This window comes from Rhineura floridana, chromosome 9 (assembly GCF_030035675.1).
Source record: "Rhineura floridana isolate rRhiFlo1 chromosome 9, rRhiFlo1.hap2, whole genome shotgun sequence".
Classification (NCBI taxonomy): domain Eukaryota; kingdom Metazoa; phylum Chordata; class Lepidosauria; order Squamata; family Rhineuridae; genus Rhineura; species Rhineura floridana.
The window spans coordinates 107,187,426-107,207,436 of record NC_084488.1 but is presented as its reverse complement, the minus strand read 5'-3'; the positions used below and the strand labels follow the sequence as shown (position 1 = coordinate 107,207,436).

At 43.3% G+C, this 20,011-nt stretch overlaps 1 protein-coding gene across 5 annotated transcripts in view; it reads right to left on the bottom strand.

Annotated features, from left to right (window-relative positions):
* Positions 1–20,011, bottom strand: part of MAPK10 (mitogen-activated protein kinase 10) — a 323,601-nt gene that overhangs the window by 114,435 nt on the left and 189,155 nt on the right. For all 5 annotated transcript variants that reach the window (XM_061583112.1, XM_061583111.1, XM_061583114.1 and 2 more), the window contains one exon: positions 10,497–10,666. In XM_061583112.1, coding sequence (XP_061439096.1) covers positions 10,497–10,666 — 170 coding nt within the window. The remainder of the gene's footprint in view (positions 1–10,496; positions 10,667–20,011) is intronic.

Below are 20,011 nucleotides of genomic sequence, written 5' to 3'. Positions count from 1 at the left end.
ATTTCTCTTTGCCACATCAGCTCATGTGTTGATAGTAGTGGCAGTATATTTGTATAAACTGACAGAGTATCAAGGTCAGATGCCACAGGCAGGTATAAGCTATTGGAGGTCGCTGATTCATAGGGTTGCCATAAGTCAAAATCGACTTGAAAGAACATAACATTAACAACTAGGGCATAATTGTTAGAAAATGTGTTTTTAAATTTGTATATTTGTTTTTAATGTTTTTAATTGTTGTAAACCGCCCAGAGAGCTTCGGCTATGGGGCGGTATACAAATGAAATAAATAAAATAAATAAATAAATAAATAAATATGGCCAGGGATGATGGGAGTTATAGTTCAGCAAGTTGCTAATAGCAACATCTGGAGGACTACAGATTCCCCACATCTGCTCTAGCACTTGGGTTTCTGCCCTGATCCTGAGCTACCTTTTCTGTTCTTATTGTTTGCTTGCCTGCTTATTTATGACAATTATTTATGTGTGTGTATGTACTGCCTTCACGTCAATTCCGACTTATGGTGACCCTATGAATAGGATTTTCATGAGGCTGAGAGGCAGTGACTGGCCCAAGGTCACCCAGTGAGCTTCATGGCTATGTGGGGATTCAAACCCTGGTCTCCCAGGTCGTAGTCCAACACCTTAAACACTACACCACACTGGCTTTCAAAAATACGTAGTCGGCAGGATTTGAACCTGCGTGGGGAGACCCCAATGGACTTCCAGTCCATCACCTTAACCACAAGAAGCACTTTTTAAAAATAGCCAGAGCAGAGCACACCTCTGGTTGCAACCATGTCTTCCTTCCAATATGACCCTGGAATTCCACTATCAGTGGGTAGTTTTCACAGTAGCTGTCTTGTCTGGAATTGCTACCCTTCATTCACTCATGTATGGAGCATTCAGTCAACACTGTCATTAAATGGTAGCATTACAGGGTGGTTTTTTTCCTAAGTTGCTCTGATGGATTTTTTTTCAGGCTTGGGTTGTAGTGACTTGTCTTTTTAATTTTTTTTTACTTAGAAATATATTTGTATACCACTATTTCATTTGAAAACATCAAAGTGGTTTATAGCAAGTTTTTAAAAAACCATACAGTAAAAACAATTTAAAATATAGTAAAAACAAGGATTTTACTACAATCACATTTGCAATGCCTGCCTGTCCAATGTGAATAGGCAAAGCTGAGTTCCTTCTATCAATCAATCAATTTATCTCTCTCTCTCTCACACACACACACACACACACACTCGCTCACACACACACACACACACACGCACTCCCTCCAGGGTGGTTTAGGAGCACAGGAAAGGACAAAGAAAGAATATTTCCTACATTTCACAGAAGGATTGCAAACCTGGACTTCCGGGAAGGGTTGCTTCGCTTGTGCCTGTCTCTGAGGCGAGCTCTCGTCTCAGAGGAAGCTTTTTCAGTTTTAACACCAGCCAAAAGGTTTTTTTTGACTGGTAAAAATTTCTCCCAGGCAAGGGAGAAACGAAGAGATCACCCACAAGCTTTGTTTATGTTTGTTGGGGGACTGGAATTCATTAGGATCGCCTATGAACGAAGGTCCAGCCAGCAGCGTCGGACGGAGCCAGGGAACTTCAAGCAAGCTCTAACTGATTAAGCGAATGTTTTTCTTTTCTTCAAAGAAAAACAGATTTTAACAGGCAAGCACCCTTCTATCTATCCTTATCATTTGGCTTAAATTGTGGCAGTAAAAGAGATTTGTTAAAAGAATCAGCAGTAAAGAATCCCTGGGTGAGTTATGACTTTTCTCTTTCATATACGGAATTAAGGTGGAAGGAAATTGAAATAGCTTATCTTTGCTTTTATTGCAAAAAGCTGGACTGGAATTGAGCATTATAAAGATTACAAACAGACGAGGGGCATCTAATCTAAGGAGAAAATTTTTTGATTTACATGAACTTTTGAGTTATATGTCTGGGACTATTTTTTCTGGTCTACTTCATTTTGACGAATCTGCTTGTTCTTTATGCCACTAACTATTTGGACGCTGTAAACTAAATTTGTTTTGTATTCTTGGACACACAAGAGATAAGGTAATTTGTGCTGTCTACATTATGATGTCATCAGGTTTGGAATATTAACTCCTTTGTTGCTGGAAAAAGAAATAAATTGCTCTTTGCCTGGGAATAGTGCTATAAGTGGCTGAGACCATGGATGTAAATATGTTTCAGAAAATAATGGATGAGATTGAGATAACGAAACAACAACTGAGACATGGCAAACAAGAGATGAAAATTGAATTTGGCAAAATGATGCAGGAGCTGAAAGAAATAGGGGACTTTATGAGAGAGGAGGTTGATGAGATTAAAGATATAACTAAACCAGAGCTTGGAAAAGTTACTTTTTTGAACTACAACTCCCATCAGCCCCAGCCAGCGCTGGCTGGGGCTGATGGGAGTTGTAGTTCAAAAAAGTAACTTTTCCAAGCTCTGAACTAAACAAGCAACAGAAGAAGAAAGAAAAAATAAAGGAGAGATGCAAGTCTTGGAGATTGGAACAGATATATCAAATGTGGAACTGGAAAAAGATTTGGAGTTTATGGATCCTAGAGATAAAGATCACTGTTTGGAATTCAGCGTTGTCCCTGAAGAAATTGATGAAGATATTAGAGATAAAGCTATCAATGTTTTGATAAAATTTCTGGACTGGAATGAGGTGATGGAGCTGGAAATTGAGGATGTGACAATGGAAAAATTCTCAAGAGATGTGCTAGTGCATTTCGTAAAAAAGAGGAACAGAGATATGACTTTACAACAACATTTCAGTAACACATTCAGAATTGATGGCAAGGACATATTTGTGAGGAAGGAAATTCCCATCAGACTCTTATTATATGACTATGATTATGACAGCAAGATTATTATGGGTGCAAGGATGGAAGATGGAAGATAGAATTAACACTGATAATGGAAGAATGGCTATTGAAATTGAAACCTAGCAGACTTGATGAGATGGATTAATTGACATGTTTATTTGGAGAAAAATCGATGCATATATTTCTCAAGGAGTGGAAACCTCTCTTTGACTTTTTGCGGAAAGAATAAAGTGATGTTAATGAGATTTGATGATTAATTAAGATAACTACTGGAGGAAAGTGATTTTGTAATATATTAAGAGACAGGTTTGGTATATATTATAGACTTATAACTGATCTGCGACAAATCGGAAGTCAACATTTTATTTTATTGTATTAGTTATTAATTTGTTTGTTTTTTTGTTCTGTTTTGTTTTTTGAAACTTTGAATAAAAATTAATGATAAAAAAGAAGGATTGCAAACCTTATACTTGGCAGCAGAGCTTGGAAAAGTTACTTTTTTATAAACTACAACTCCCATCAGCCCCAGCCAGCATGGCCACTGGATTGGGCTGATGGGAGCTGTAGTTCAAAAAAAGTAACTTTTCCAAGCACTTCTTGGTAGATAAGCAGACTTAGGGAAAATTGAAGATTTGCAAAAAAATCTTTAATTTAAAAAATCTTTCAGGGGGAACTCCACCCCCCAACCTAAAAACAACCAGCCCAATGAGGACTGAGTGTGCTCAGTGGTGACAGACTGCTGACAAACTGGGAGGGGGAGATGGAATGGAGTGGCTGGAATCCTGAACAGGGTTCACTCCACACTATAACATTTTGTTGCAGTGCCCTTATATCATTTACAAACATCTGCATTTTTATGGAATTTGTAAAGAATGCATCGTGGGACATCCCCATTAACATGCAACCAGCACTTTTAGTATTGCTCTCAGCTCAAAACAAGATGAGGAAAGCAAAGAAATTGTTTTCTATCAGAACCAGCAGTCACCATTAACACTTGATGCCTAGTGCCATTCAAACAACACTGTATTTGATCATCTTCCAACAGAGGGGTGGGGAGAAAAGAATGGAGAGGGAAGCAGCTGTTCACCATCCCTTGGCACAGAAACTGCATCACTACTAAACTGTGAGAAAACAAGAATGGCTATCCTTTTCTAGAGGACACTGCTTTTTCATGCTGCTTGGTCAGTGCTAACAAATTATAGTCTTGCGAATCTGAAATTCCTGATCAGCAACTAGTTTTAAACAGGGATTATATTTTGAACTAAGGAAGGACTGAAAAGCCAGCAACATTAGCACTGCATTCTCAATACTCAACACACAAACATATATATGTATTAGGGATGCGCTAGAATTCAACCCAATTCAGATGTGGTACTGAATTTTCCATTAAGTTGCTTATTCTCAATGGTTCAGGAATGGATTTTAATGTAGCAAATTTCCATGGCTATTTTTGAAAATGGAGGGTTGTTTTTTTTTAAAAAAAGTCCACCTCTAAAACATTGGTTTTAAGAATGAGAATTTCCTTCAAAATATTGACTTTTCCTTTAAAAATATCAATATTAATATCGATATTTTTCCAAGCAAAAAAAAAAGCCCAGATTGGTAAAAGCAGCGGCTAGCAGATAAAGAATGAGTTTGAATCGATGCCAACCTGTTAGGTCAATGGAATGCTTTTGACCAGCACCAGCCAATGGATACTATCCCTAACATATATACACAAATACATGCACATACATATATACCCCAGTGGATACTGGTGGTTCTGATGTCAATGGGACAGTGAATCCACTCTGGGTTTTAGTCCAAACTTATACACCATTTGAGGAGAAGGATTGTATTACGGTAAAATTTGCGCAAACATTTAGGTTCCGTTTGGTTTCATGCTGGAAGCTAAAGAACCTGATTCAGAATATAAATTGCAGAATGCAGGACTATCAGGTGGGGTTTAGAATCTTTCTACACTTGTCTTCCAGGATTGGGGGGTATGGGGCATATAGGCAGGACTTTTTATCTCTGGACTCTTGCCTTACTGAGCAACAAAACATTCTGGTGATAAAAAGTATTCTTCTGGCATGTTGCTAAATATAATTTGCTGTTTTGTTGGTTCTCTATCCAGGCTAGAGTTTGTGATGGTTGGTTACTCCCTCTGCCAGATGCAACATTTTAACAGCCAAGCATCCAGGAAACAGATGGTACAATCAGTGGTCAGTGTACCAGATGCTTAAGCCTCCACTCCTGCAAACTCCTCCTTTTCCCCCAATTGTCCCTCCTGGCCAAGGATGCTCAAGGATTTTCTTTATTCCCTTTTTTAAGCAAACCAAGCTGATTCACACTTCCTAGACTAATATGCAGAGTGGAACACAGTTATTCCTACAGTTTTCACACTTCAAATTTTGCAATACAGTTCTCATCTCAATAAATAAAACAAAATGCATATCTGATGTTAAACTATAGAAATACAAATGAATAATTTGGGATAAAATGTGTACCAAAGATGCCTATTTTGTTAAAAAAACATGATGAAACATAATACATATTTAGTGTGTATGTGTGTTTTAAAATCACAGATTTAAAAATCAGATGGAACAGACTTATGAATGAACACATGCAAAACAGATGTGGTCCAGAAATAGACTGGCCTGGTTTGGACCCACTATTTTTATATGTCACAGCATAAAAGTATTATGGAAGATGTGGGGAACCTTTGGCCCTCCAGATGTTGCAGAACTACAACTCCCATCAGCCCTAGCAAGAATGGCCAACAACCAAGGATGATGGGAGTTGTAGTTCAGCAGCATCCGGAGGGCCAAAGGTTCCCATACATATAATAAGGTATCAGGCTGTCTCTCTAGAAAACAAATTACAGCAAACATGTTTTCTATATTTTCCAAAAAATGGAACACAGAATAATTCTAGAAGATACATGGCTTCAGCTTTGACACAAACTATTGTACACATGCTGCTTCCAGATGATACATCTCTTTGTAATGGCTTTAAAAGAGAATTAGACAAATTTGTGGAGGATAGGTCTACTAACCCTAATGGTTATGTTCTACCTGCACTATTGGAGGCAGTGTGCTTCTGAATACCAGTTGCTGGAAACCGCAGGAGGGGAGAGTGCTCTTTTGCTTATGTCCTGTTTGTGGGCTTCCAATGGGCATCTGGCTGGCCACTGTGAGAATAGGATGCTGGAATAGATAGGCCAGTGGCCTGATCCAGCAGGACTCTTCCTACATTAAGTTCCATTAGTAAATAGCCATGTCCTTTCTTGCAGAGCTTGGAAAAGTTATTTTTAAAACTACAACTCCCATCAGCCCCAGCCAGCATGGCCACTGGATTGGGCTGCTGGGAGTTGTAGTTCAAAAAAGTAACTTTTCCAAGCTCTGCTTTCTTGTTAGAAGTCTGAGAACACCTCTAGTTCTCTATTACAGTGTAAACCTGGAGTGCGTGCAGGTGAAAAACAAAAAGAGAATGAGCCTCTTTTTAATGCATGTGTGCTTGTAACATACAGGGGAATTAAGGAGCACCAGATACTCTTTTTAACATTGCCTGCCTGGCTGCCCAGTTTCTGCCGTCTCCTCCTCCTTTTTCTCTTGGGGACCAAATACCTTAGAACCAGTTACTAAAGACAGGAAAAGCAGGAAGCGACAAAAGCGATAGCAAGAGGGGAATAAGTGGGAAAGAAAGAGGCCTACAGGTGGGGGCCTGAGACTGAAATGGTGCAGAATCCGCCCAGGTCAGGTGGGGAGGGAGACACTTCTGTGCTATAGCTTATGTTTTGTATGCAAAAGGGCCCAAGATGTCTTTATTTAAAAGGGTCATCTAGCAGGAGATAGGAAAAACCCCTCCCTCCCTGTGCCCAAGACCCTGAGGAGAAGCTGCCAGCCAAAGTAGACAATATTGGGCTTGAAAACAGTCTGACCTGGCAAAAGGCAGCTTCCTGCGTTCCTAAGCAGCTGTGGGGTGGCTTGTTGCCCAAACAGAGATGGGAAGGAGGAGAATGCCGCAGCAACTAGCAGGCTAGCCGTGATTTCGGTAGGATTTAGATTTTTCTCCTACTACTCTCATTATAAATGTCCTTTCCTATCTGTACATTCCACCTCCACATTGCTACGGATTAAATGGGGTGTGATGCCACAAGGAGAAAGAGTATCAGGAATGCCAGCATGGCACCTCCAACACGTGGGGGAAGGGCCATAGCTCAGTGGGCAGAGTTTCTGCCCTGCATGCAGATTCTAATGATGGTGATGATGATTCATAGGGTCGCCATAAGTTGTAATTGACTTGAAGGCATATAGCACAAACAAAATAATAATAATAAGTTTCTTTGTTTGTTAGATTTATATCCCAATCTTCCTCCCAGTAGGAGCCCAGGGTAGCAAGGAAAAGCATTAAAAACACTCTAAAGCGTCATAAAAACAGACTTTAAAATATATTACAACAAAACATCTTTAAAAACATCATTTTAAAAAAGCTTTAAAAAGATCTTAAAAAACAATAATGACCCACAGCATCTCCAGGGAGGGCTGGGAGAGACTCCCTGCCTGAGACCCTGGGGAGCTACTACCAGCAGTGTAAACAGTACTGAGCTATATGGGCCAGTGGGTCTGACTCAGTATAAGGCACCTTCCTATGTTCCTATGGGGAGGAGGGCTTGGGATTGTGTCTGCTGGCTCTGCCCTTGACCTCCACACAGACACAGACACTCACTCATTGTACACATGATGAGTGGTATGCACCGACATCGTCCCATTAACACAAGGACTTCCTCTGCCTTTCTGTCTCCCCCCAAAAAAAGTATATCTATTCTGGGGGTTCCCCCAACTGTCTGGAGCAGAGAACAAGAAGACAATTTTGCTGGATACAGTCCAGTGTCTTCTGACTAGGGTTGCCATGTCTTCCAGTACAAAAACATTTCCATTAAATGAATGGTGATGTGGAGGTAAAGTTGGCAAAGGATATTTATAATGAAACAACAGAAGGAGGGGAAAAAGACCCAAATCATCAGCTGCCATCAAAACATAAAAAATAAGAACAACTACACAGATTTTAAAGCAGATCTAGAGCCTGGAGAAAGGAAAAGGCAACCTATACAGTGACAAACAATAAATCAAAGAAAGCCTTACATAAACCACAAAATATCTGATTATTTACTCTGCAAGATTTATTAGCTCTCCATGTTTTATAATGCAGCCCTTATGATATTCATGCTTTCACTGAAATGTCAGAGTTTCTTGCTTTCCTCCCCCCCCTTTTTTTTTAAGTGAGAAAGGATTAATGGGGACATCAACTGGGGGACCTTGCGTTTGTGACAGCTTCAAAATGATACGGGATGAGACTTATTGCTTGGCAGATCTGGGGTTGTTTTTAGAACACCAAGAAGAGGTATTACTGGGTCCACCAGAGGTGTGCTTTGCACTGCTACTGGAAGCAGCTTCCAAAGACCATAACCTCCATACCCTGTCCTGTTGCTAGTTACTGTCTGCCACACGCAGCACAAATCCAATGCTACCATTTGCTGTATAAAGGATACTTCGAAAGATTGGGAATGTGTTCCAAAAAGTCTGAATGACTGCCTCTGTGGTAGGAGGCAGCATGCTTCTAAATACCAGTTGCTGGAAACCACAGGAGGGGAGAGGGCTCTTGCATTCAGCTCCTGCTTATGGGCTCTCCCATGGTCATCCGGTTGGCCACTGTGGGGACAGGATGCTAGACTAGTTGGGCCATTGGTCAGATCCAGCAGGACTCTTTTCTTACAATGTCAAGTCCAAATAAACGTCATGTTTTGACTTCCTTCAGCGCAGGAAAGGTAGCTACATAATCAATTAGATGTGATGTGCTGTGCAATGCAAGGCATTCCAAGGCCCACCTGGATTCCATTTTGTATGTGAATGTGAATGTTTTTGTATGTGTATGTGAAAGTTTTTGCGCTCTTTTGTGTGGTAGGTTTTAGTTGTTGTTGTTGTTGTTTCTCTTGGCCATGCACATTCACACTTGTGGGTGCATACCTTTTAGTAGGAACGTAAGAGGAGTCCTGCCGGTGGCTGGAGCTGTCCACATCCCTTCCCAATTGGCTTGGTTCCACCTTTCCTTCCCTTGGTCCCTGTTTTTCTTCCCCTTTGCATCTCTTGGGACCTTCACTTCAGCCCACTGCCTCATCTGCACCAAACTCTGCCTGTTTTCCTTTTCCCCTCAGTTTCTGCTCGGCTGTGGTATTACCCCACCCCATGGCCCCATTTGGACCAAGCTCGATGAGACAGGAACTGCCACGCTGGTTTATTCTAGAGCTCAGCCTATCTTCCTCAGAAGGCATTTTTCTGAGAAACATTTTGAGATTTCTGTTCCCTTTTTCTCAGCCCCCTTGACAAAAGGCCACTTTCCATAATTTTATCCAAATACTCTCCATATTCTCAAATATCCTTGCTGCTCTGGGTTCATTTGGGTGGAAGGGTGAGATACAAATCTAGTAAATAAATATTAGGCATTTTAAAAAATGATGATGACTACCCCCCCATACACACACCTACAATTCCCCAGCATGACACTAGAGGATTCCCCAGCATTGTAGAGGATGCAAAATGGTGGCCACCCTGCCAAGACAGTTGCTGCTGCTGACCCTTTGCATTGAGAAGAAAAACGAAGATGACGAAGAAGAAATATGTACTAATAGTGAGCCCCACCCTGAGAAACTGTTGGAGAACTACTTCTCCCCTAGAGAAATTTGGTGAAATCTCACCCCTCAATTTCTTTGCCGACAAATAGGGGGAAGACTTTTGAGGAGCCATTTGCATACAGATGTACAGTTCATTCACAGATCTGCCACTCCATTCACATCTAAGATCGGGGTGGGGATCATATTTTACGTCAAAAGGAATGTATGAGTAAAGGGAACGAGACCCTGCCCCTCATCGTAGCTTTCTGTGCTCCACTGCTCTTGAATCCGTTTTCTCCCCAGCTTGAATCACTTTCAGTATTTGTTCCAGGACTGGGGCATCAGGAGCTATGCACTGCACCATCTCTACCAGATTTCAGAATTCTTTTCTCCCTTCTGATGGATAGGTTGCTAGACATGCAAATAGGTCTGAGCTGAGGGTGGAAAATGGTATAACTGCTTCTGATACTGTAGAGGCATCGATGTCTTCCTTCAGCAAGGAAAATCAGTCCTGTTCTACTCAGCTCCTAAGGCATTAGGGTTCTTGGAAGGCTCTCTCACAGATGAAAAGTTGAAGATTCCCTAGACATAATCTACCAGCTTACCCTCCTCAGTTTACCACTCTACCAGACTCAGCAAAGAACTTTAGAATAAGGTTGCACCAGGACAGACAGATGCTGACTTGCCCCCTTTAACTTTGATTGGCTCCACTCAGCAGGAAAGGGCAAGGAAGCATGTTAGACGAGTCTTTTCAGTAGCCAACATACTGTAGCCTTTCATGCTGATTAGTTCCCAGGATGCTTGAGACATAGGGACCCTGCTGGGACTTGGCTCCCCAAAACGTAAAGAGTCTAAGACACACACACACACCCCAGACCCTGGACAACTACACCCCTGTTCATGACTACAGATGGTGTACCCTACATACAACCAAAGGGAAAAGCAAACACACACACATATAAATATATATACATGGACAAGAATTCCTGCACAAACTTACCAAACTATTCCCTGAGCCCCAGACCCTATTGGTTTTAAGTTCTGGTAGCGCTTGAGAACTGTGAAGGTCGAGTCACCCACTTCCACACTGTAGAACTGGTTGTCAACTTTGCTTTTACTCATGTTGTAATATTTGGCAATATATGACACATCCACTTGCTTCCCGAATCCCTGTCACAGAGACAAAAAGCAGAGGGGCAAGGGGATGGGGAAGGAAACAGAATGAGAATAAACTATCAGCATAGTAATGAAACAAACCAGACAAAAATGTGACCCATTCTGTCATATCAGACTCATTGTCAAAGAATTTTATGTTGACAGCTAGCTTTCTTAGTGACTCTCATGTGATCTTTCTCAAGCCCCATTTCAGATAGGAAATCACCCTTCAGATCATTCAAGCCCCTCCAAAAAGGACCCAAAGACTAGAGGATTCAACATGGAAAAACCAAAGGAAATTCTGCCCCACTTTTAGCAGTCACAACACATTGTGATATTTACGCTTATATATCCCTAAATGACCTTAATATTTTCCCATTTTAAGAAATGTGTGGGTCTGGGGGTTGGCTGTGTGTGTATTTATTTCATAAATTAACATCCCACCCTTCACCATGTAAGCATTTCCAGGATGACTCACAAAATTTAAAGAATAAAAACAGTAATGCCAAAGTAAACATCTTAATACCACATTTAAAAAAACAGAGAAAGATCAGACAACAAAAACACAGCAGATAAAACAAACAACAGTTTTAGCCTGGTAAAATAAGGTCTTTGGTACTGAGAAGACATCAAAGTAGGTGCCAGGTGAGCCTCCCTGAGGAGTGCATTCTGTAAAGGATATCACGAGAGCCAAGAAGGCCATCTCCCCAGTTGCCACCTGTTCCATTTCAGAGGGTGGTGGCACCCAGAAAAGATCCTCCGAAGAAGATCTCTGTGTGTGATCAGGTTGAAGTGGGATTAGGTAATCCTTCAGGTGCCTGGGTCCCAAGCCACATAGGGCTTTTAAATCCAATCCAAGTCCAGCATGTTCACATCTGAGCTCTTCCTGGAAGGGGGGGGGGAAGCAGGCCTGGCACCAGCAGGTGGCCAGGTCAGGCACTGACTGAGGGCCCTGCGGCTGCTCAAGGGCCCCTGCTGCTAGCCAAAGGCCCCGGGGGCTAGCAGGATGGAGCTCCCGCTTTGCAATCCTCGCCAGCATCGGATCACAGGCCATGACCAGACAGTGGCATGGATTGCTCTCCCAGCTGACATTATCCAGTGGGCCCTTAAATGTGCCCAGTCATTTCACCTCCTGTCTTAGCACACATGCTTGCCATCACCCAGATGGTGATGGTGGTGTCAACACACCCCTGCCACTATCTTTGGTACACAGGCATACATGCTGATGCATGAGGTGGTGCAACTGGGTGTATTTAAGTACATGTGCATATGTACATGCAGGAGCCCACATGCACATATGCACACACAGGGGAGGAGGGGGCCTGCAGCAGGCTGCTGCCCAAGGGATCATGGCGGGCTGGTGCTGGCCCAGGATTATTGTGTTGATATATGGAGAATAAAAATTACAGAGTCTACACTTGGAAACCTTAGGCAGCTGCCAGGGCCCCAGTGTTCTGGGAGGATCCAATGCTGGTTCTTACGCTGGGCACCCTTGAATTTTTTCTTTTCTGGTCCTGTACTCCAACAGCACCAGGTGGCAGGATGCAGCCATCCTTTACATTTCCCACATCTTTGACCTACTATCAGTTTGGGGAATTGTGAGAAATTAAAAGGGTGGCACTGTACGGAGCTCTGTCAACATGCACATGTACCAGAGCCTAGTGGCAGATGAGGTGGCCCATGAAAGGACAGTGTGCCCACACCCCATAAACCTGAAATCAGCCCAGATTACTATATATGTGTGTGTGCATATATAAGATGCCCATGTTCTCTCTCCTGAATCTCTCTGGTCCGTTTCCACAGGTCAGGATGCTTGGAAGAGAGCTGTTGCTTGAGCAAATGAGGCAGGTCCGACAGGAAGCCTGTATAGGAGCTGGAGACTCCACCCTTTCCTGCAACTCAGCCCAGCTCTAATCCGGACAGGTGCTTCCCTCCCCTCTCAAGTGGCCTCGCATACAACTAGCTGAGCACTGAAGCTCCTGCCTGGCTTGCTGCCTCCTCTGCTCCTACAGCCCTGATGGAGAGGTTCTCCTGAGAGTTGGCCAGGAATCCAGGTGGCTGGTGTGGCGAACTCCAGTCCTGGGGCAGAGATGTCTGGATCCAGGGTGTCTGGCAATGTGGAATCCAGCTCCTCCTCAAACACACACACACACACGCACACACACACACAATCACTACTTGGCTCAGACAGCCAAGTGGTAGGCCAGGTGTGAGGAACCTCTGGCCCAAGGATCAATCTTGGTCCGCCAGGGGGTCCAATTTGGCCCACAAGGCTATTTCCCCCAAACCATGGCCACCAGTCAATCAGCTGATGGGCAGAGGGTTCAATCCTGCTGGGTGCTGCTTCACTATAATGTTTTCCCCCATCCCTGCAAATCAACTTTGACAGGTGGGTGGGACCACCCACCTATCATTCATCATGATGTCAGATGACTGACAGGTGGGGGGAGATAAAGGGCCCAGTGGTCAAAATGTTTCCCAAAATTTGCTGTTCTAGTAAGATTTTGGTGCATCTGCCTGATTTCTGCTTCCTTACCCTGAGGATAGACTTTCTGGGAGCTGAACTCATGTATAAATAAGAATATTATAAAAATCTTAATACAGTTAGTACCTTTTCTGTACGTGCGTTCATAAATTGTATTTTTTGACGGCAGCATAGAAACGACACACTGATTTCTACTCGTCTCCTTGCTGCAAATCGTTTCCCCAAGACTCTGGCCAAATTTTCTTGCAGATAAAAACAGTGCTGAGCAACTAAACAGAACGCAGAAGGCAGCATATGGAGAAGGCTGTCATTAAACCGGGAAGGGAGGGCAGAGGGAAGAGGGGCTTCTGTGCTGTGCAATAGTGCTTCGGGGGCATGTGGAGGGGGGAGGCTCTATCCATGACCCGACTGAGCACAGCATGTTAATGTATTCCTGGCTAATTGCCAAAACTGGCTTCCTCTTAATTACATTAGAATTTTGAATGTATTTATTTTCACAAGCTACCCAGCAGGAATATATATTTACAAGAGGGGGGGGGGAGCAGGGAACCAACCAAGAATGCCAGAAGGACAAAAAGACTGAGAAGAGCAAATTTGTAGACCAAATTGAATTGTGCTACTTAATGCCCTATGAGTTTTCTTCCATTGTTTTGATAGAATGCACCCTGAGCACCCTTTATTGCTGTTATCGGTACTATTACCAGCAGTTGCAGGCTGGTGAGCAGCCAAAAGAGTACTCTGAGGCTGTGCCTACAGGTGCCAGGAGCCAGGTTGCCATCTGTTCATTTGGGACTGTTCATATTTTGGAAGCTTTGATGATAATAAGGAGAACTCTGCTTACAGGCATGGTTTCTCCACATTATCTCCTAGCAAATGAAATCCCAACAGACACCAGCAGACTCCACATGAAAGAAGAGTCAGACACCAGCTTGATAGATTGAGTTAAATGATGCATCTTCTGTTAATGTAGTATATTAGTACACCGCTGTTGACCTCATGTCACATCCCCCCAGTAGATTCAGAGAACTGGAAGGATAAAAAAAAAAAGGATAATTCAAAGCTGCATTAACAGAAGTATCGTTTCCAAATCGCATGAAGTATTAGTTCCCCTCTATTCAGCACTGGTTAGGCCTCATCTTGAATACTGCGTCCAGTTCTGGTCTCCGCACTTCAAGAAGGATGCAGACAAACTGGAATAGGTTCAGAGGAGGGCAACAAGGATGATCAGGAAACCAAGCCCTATGGGGAGAGACTGAAAGAACTGGGCATGTTTAGCCTGGAGAAGAGAAGACCGAGGGGAGATATGATAACACTCTTCAAGTACATGAAAGGTTGTCACATAGAGGAGGGCTGGGATCTCTTTTCGATCATCCCAGAGTGCAGGACACGGAATAATGGGCTCAAGTTGCAGGAAGCCAGATTTCGACTGGACATCAGGAAAAACTTCCTAACTGTTAGAGCCATACGACAATGGAACCAATTACCTAGAGAGGTGGTGGGCTCTCCGACACTGCAGGCAATCAAAAGGCAGCTGGACAGCCATCTGTCGGGAATGCTTTCATTTGGATTCCTGCCTTGAGCAGGAGGTTGGACTTGATGGCCTTATAGGCGCCTTCCAACTCTACTATTCTATGACTCTATGATAAGGGCCACTTACAGCTATCCTGATCTAATCCAACATCCTTCTGTAAAACAGAACTGATAAGCCACTAGTTCCCCTTCCTTGAACACGGATGAATTGACTCAGTCCATAATATAATGTGATATAAGAAGAGAATCTGCAGAAAAGGTACTAGCAGGCTGAATAGTTTCACACATTCAGACCAAGGGAGCCAAGCCACACAATGAATGAAGCAAGTAGACCAAGCCATGAGCTGCACTAGAAGGCAAGTAGGACCAAGCCATGAGCTGCACTAGAAGGCAAGTAGCTCCATTCCTTCGCTGTGCTTGGGAAGATATTGCCAAAGAATTGTGGTAACAATTCAGGTGGGTGGCTAGAGTGTGAAAACTGACAAAGAATTTTTTAAAATCTAATTCATGTTAGCCACTTTGGGAGAAAGGGAGGATTATAATAAAAATAGTAGTAGTGGTGACGGTGGAGAAAATATGAATTTTCACTCTACTCATGATATGTCAAACTAGTTTAGCCCATATATAGCCATTCACTTGGAATCTGTGCAATCAAGTAGTAGTCATAGTAGTAGTAGTGAGGCCCGGCACCAGCATGCAGCCAGGTTGGGCCCTAGCTATGGGCTTCCGTGGCCCAAAGGAGACCCTGAGGTCCCCCTCCTTCAGGTGGGAGGGTGGAGCCCACTCCGTGATCTGTGGCAGTGTTGGGTCATGCAATTTGACACTGATGCCAATCACAGAGTGGGAGCTCACAAGCACACACACATCGACAGAGGCGGCATGGGCTTAAATAAGCCCTCCTGCCTCACCTACCTGTCGCGTTAGTGCATCAGTGCACATGCCTCGTGTGATGTGTGTAAATGCCTGCCATCATCCAACCCAAAGCTGTTGATGCCACCACTGCATGGCACGTGGAGCGTGTGGGTGGGCCTATATAAGCCCTGTGCTGCCTGTATCGGGATGGGGTGTTGAAGTGAATGGCATATGGGCACAGGCAGGCTGGTGCCCAGGGTCCAGTCACACTTGGTGCCAGCTGTGGTGGTGGTAGAAGTAGTAGTAGTAGTAGTAAAATAAACAAATTTATATCCTACCCTTCCTCCCAAAAGAGTTTAGGCTGGGAAACACACAAATGATAAAACAATTAAAAGATCTAAAAACATCTCAAAGCAATTCCAATAGAGATGCAGACTGCGAAAGAGCTCTACTGAAAAAAAGGCTTGATGAAAAAAGGTGGTCTTCAGTAGGCAATGAAAAGAGAACAGAGACAACACCTGCCTAATGTTTAATGGGAGAGAATTCCAAAGGGTTGACACTAAAGGCCCAATCCCAAAATTGTTCTGAACAGATTTTCATTGGGAGGAAGGGTGGAATATAATAATAATAATAATAATAATAATAATAATAATAATAATAATAATAATAAAATACCCAGCAGATTGCAAGGAAATGCCTATACATGGCTTGAACTAGCTAAAAAGAAAAAGGACGTTCAGTTTCAAGAAGGTTATTCTCAACACCCAATAATATTAGTTGCATAGGAGAGACAGTTAATCTCCAACCCAAAGAAATAAATTGCTTTATCAATAGTAATGAATGAGATACAGACAACAACGTATATTGCACTAACCAGGCTATAGAAATGATTAATAAAGATAATTATTCAGCAGCAACAGCAACCACTGAATAATTAAAACCACTTTGTTGTGGTGATCTCTAAAAATTCTGTCTTCGTAATGCGCTTTATATCATCCCAGAGCCTGAATGGGAGCTGGTAAAGTTTTATTTGTAAAGTTTCTATCACTGGAGGCCAACCTTTCTGGCAAATCTGCCACCAGGTCCATTATTATTTGTATTTGTCAGGGCTTTGTCAGTTCTTCCCATATCTTTGCACCTGAGCAGAACTATGGAAGGCACAAGCAGGTTTATGTCTTTGTGGGCAACTGAGCAGAATACTGCCTTCACAGTTTTCCTTATATCTTCCTATGCAAAAGGGATAGGGGTGACCTTTTTAAAGAAAAGCTGAGAGTTCTAGGAAGAGACCTGGAATATCCCTGATATTCCAGGCCCCGACAGGACTTCTCCTCACTCTGTACATAGGAAGCTGACTCACACCAAGGCCTCATCTGCACTATAGGTTTAAAGCAATATTATACCACTTTAAAGAGTACATAAGAATATAAGAAGAGCCTGCTGGATAAGGCCAGTGGCCCATCCAGTCCAGCATCCTCACAGTGGCCAGCCAGTTGCCCATGGAAAGCCCATAAACCAGACCTGAGAGCAAAAGCAATCTCCCCTCCTGCGGTTTCCACAACTGTATTTGGAAGCATACTGCCTCTGCCTATGGAGGCAGAGCATTGCCGTTATGGCTAGCAGACACCGATGGCCTTTTCCTCCAGGAATTTGTCTAACCCTCTTTTAAACACATCCAAGTTGGTGGCTGTCACTGCCTCTTGTGGTTTAATCAATCCCTCTTCCCAGGGAACTCTGGGAATTGTAACTCTGTGATACGGGTCTCCTGATAACTCTCAGCACCCATATCAAACTACAATACCTAATGGAACGCCTCTCCTGACTTGAACCCACCCGTACACTACGCTAAACATCCAAGGCCCTACTCCGAGGGAAGCTGGGAGGATGGCAACAAGGGAAAGGGCCTTCTCAGTGGTGGCCTCCAAATTATGGAACGATCTCTCTGATGAGGTGCGCCTGGCACCAACACTGTTATCTTTTTGGTGCCTGGTCAAGACTTTCCTCTTCTCCCAGGCATTTTAGCATGTGTTTTTAAATTGTTTTTTTTTTAAATTAAATGGTGTTTTTTTATTTTTGTGTGTGTGTTTTAAAATTTGTATATTTGTTTTTAATGTTTTTAATTGCTGTAAACTGCCCAGAGAGCTTCGGCTATGGGGTGGTATATAAATGTAATAAATAAATAAATACAGTACTCAGGATTCTTTGGGGGACGCCATGACTGTTTAAAGCGGCAGAGCACAGCTTCAAATGTATAGTGCAGATGTGGCCCAAGACAGACTATTTGCCTTTCTAGCCCAGTATTCTCTTCTCCAAGTGGCAGAAGCTCTCCAGGGGGGGTTCTCCATCATCTGCTACCTGATCCTTTTAATTGGAGATGCCAAGGCCTAAACCCAGGACCTCTAGCATGCAAAGCAAGTGCTCTACCCCTAAGCTACAGTTCCTGCCTGTGGCTATAGTCATGGTCCTGGCAGCAACATAAAGACATGCCCCAGGTAAGAGGCAGTGCCACTCTAGTGTGCACTACTCTATGTAGGCAGCAACCCTTACCTCCTCACTACCATCCTTTTGTGTGGTTTTGCCTCTAGCCAACTGAGCGCAGGAGTAGAGAGGCAGACAGGAGCAAAGGCCAAGGGTTCCCTGCTCCTGCCCAAGAGTCCCACAAACACAAGCTGGCTATTCATGGTTTTAAGGCTAAGGTTTCTGTAAAAGACTGCCCCCTTCCCCATGTTCAAGACCAGCTGAGGGCAGCTTTTTATTAATATGCTAATTTCAAGCACTACGGGTGTGTGGGCATGCTATATTCCTTTCTGCAATGGAGACTGGTGGCTCTGATGTTGGTGGAGCAGTGAACCTGCTCCATGTTTTTGTCCGAACACTCAAGGAGCAGTCCAGGGTCCCTCCAGTTTGAGTGTTCAAACTAAAACCTGGAGCAGATTCACTGCCCTACTCACATTGGAACCACACTTGGATAGCTCCTTGAAAGTTTGGGCTAAAATCCAGAGTGGATTCACTGCCCCACTGACATTGGAGCCACCAGTCTCCACAGGCTATTTGGAGCAGTAGATACACCTGGAGGAAGGAAGCATAGGATGGAATTCTCTGCTCTCATTGGGAGGCCTTGAAGAAGTCGTTATCTCTCAGCCTAACCTACATCATGGGGTTGCTATGAGGTTAATATTAGATATCCCCATGCACACTGCTCTATGTTGTTTGTGAGAATAAAAGGAATGTGTGATAAATATATAAAACTCTCTCACACACACACACACACACTTCCATTTACATTGTATTGTCGGGCCTGGAGGTAGGTTCTGATACTGGCAAAGTAGGTCAGGGTCAAATGGGCTGGAGGGAGATGTGGTCATGGGCAGCCTGGACCAAAACAGGCAAAAAAGAGCCAAGGTTAGGGGACAGAGACATAGCCAAGAGTGGGCTGGTGGCCAGTTACTGAGTCGGGCAGATGAGAAACAGGGCCAGAGGCAAGGATGTAGTCAAAAGTGAACCAGAGGTCAGGTAACATTCAAATGGCCAGGCCATTCGAGCTGTTACTATCATACAAGTTTCCCAAACTGAGAAACATAGCTTGGAGAAGGAGTTATATTCAGCCAATAAGGCCCCTACTAGACCCTTGAGTCACATGGTCCTGGCAGGACTAAGAAAATGCAGTTCTGGCTCTGGTGCTGCAATGTGACAGAAATAGGGCTGGTATTGCCTCAGTGTGAACACTGTTCCGATCGCAAAGAGGGTAAGGCACCTAGACTCTGCTGCCTGATTTCCCCCAGCATGCCCCAACGCGAGATGTGGAGGACATTGAGGTGACATGCATACCTGGCATAGAGGGAGCCTCTGTACCCTATCCCCTGCACATAGAGAGCAGGATTGCACCCTGAGAAGAGAAGGGGAGAAGTGTTCTTTGTACACTCCTAATTTGCCATAATGTTTTTAATTGCTCCTCTGCAATCATATTTTCTGTTTGAATGGATACTTTTATTTGGGAGACGCCCTCTAAACAAGTTACCTTTAATTAAGCAGAAACTTCCTGCAGAGTGTTCATTCTCATGAGATAACGGCCAGTCGCACTAGATAGAATGTACTCAAGCAAAACAAAGCTCAACTGACCTTGACCAGGTCAATTTAAACATTTTAATGACTAACTTCATGGAGCATTGATGTTAAAACTATTAAAAACATCAGTGGTTTGGGAGAACTTCCACCCATTTCACGGAATCATTTCCGTTTGTGGCTTCAGAGAAGGAAAAATTGTCAGCATGGTCAAAGATAAAGAATGGCTTCAGGAAGTAAAAAAAAAAAAAGGCTTATCCCTGTCTCAAAAAAATGGGAATCCCTGTCTCATTTAATAAGGCAGAGACCTACCAAAAGGCCTCAATGCCACATTGGTCATTTGAACTGGATTGGATGCAGAAAATTTCCTTGTTTGCTACATCTCTCCTGGTGTGGATCAGGCCCTCCATACCCACATAGATGATCCTATGGGA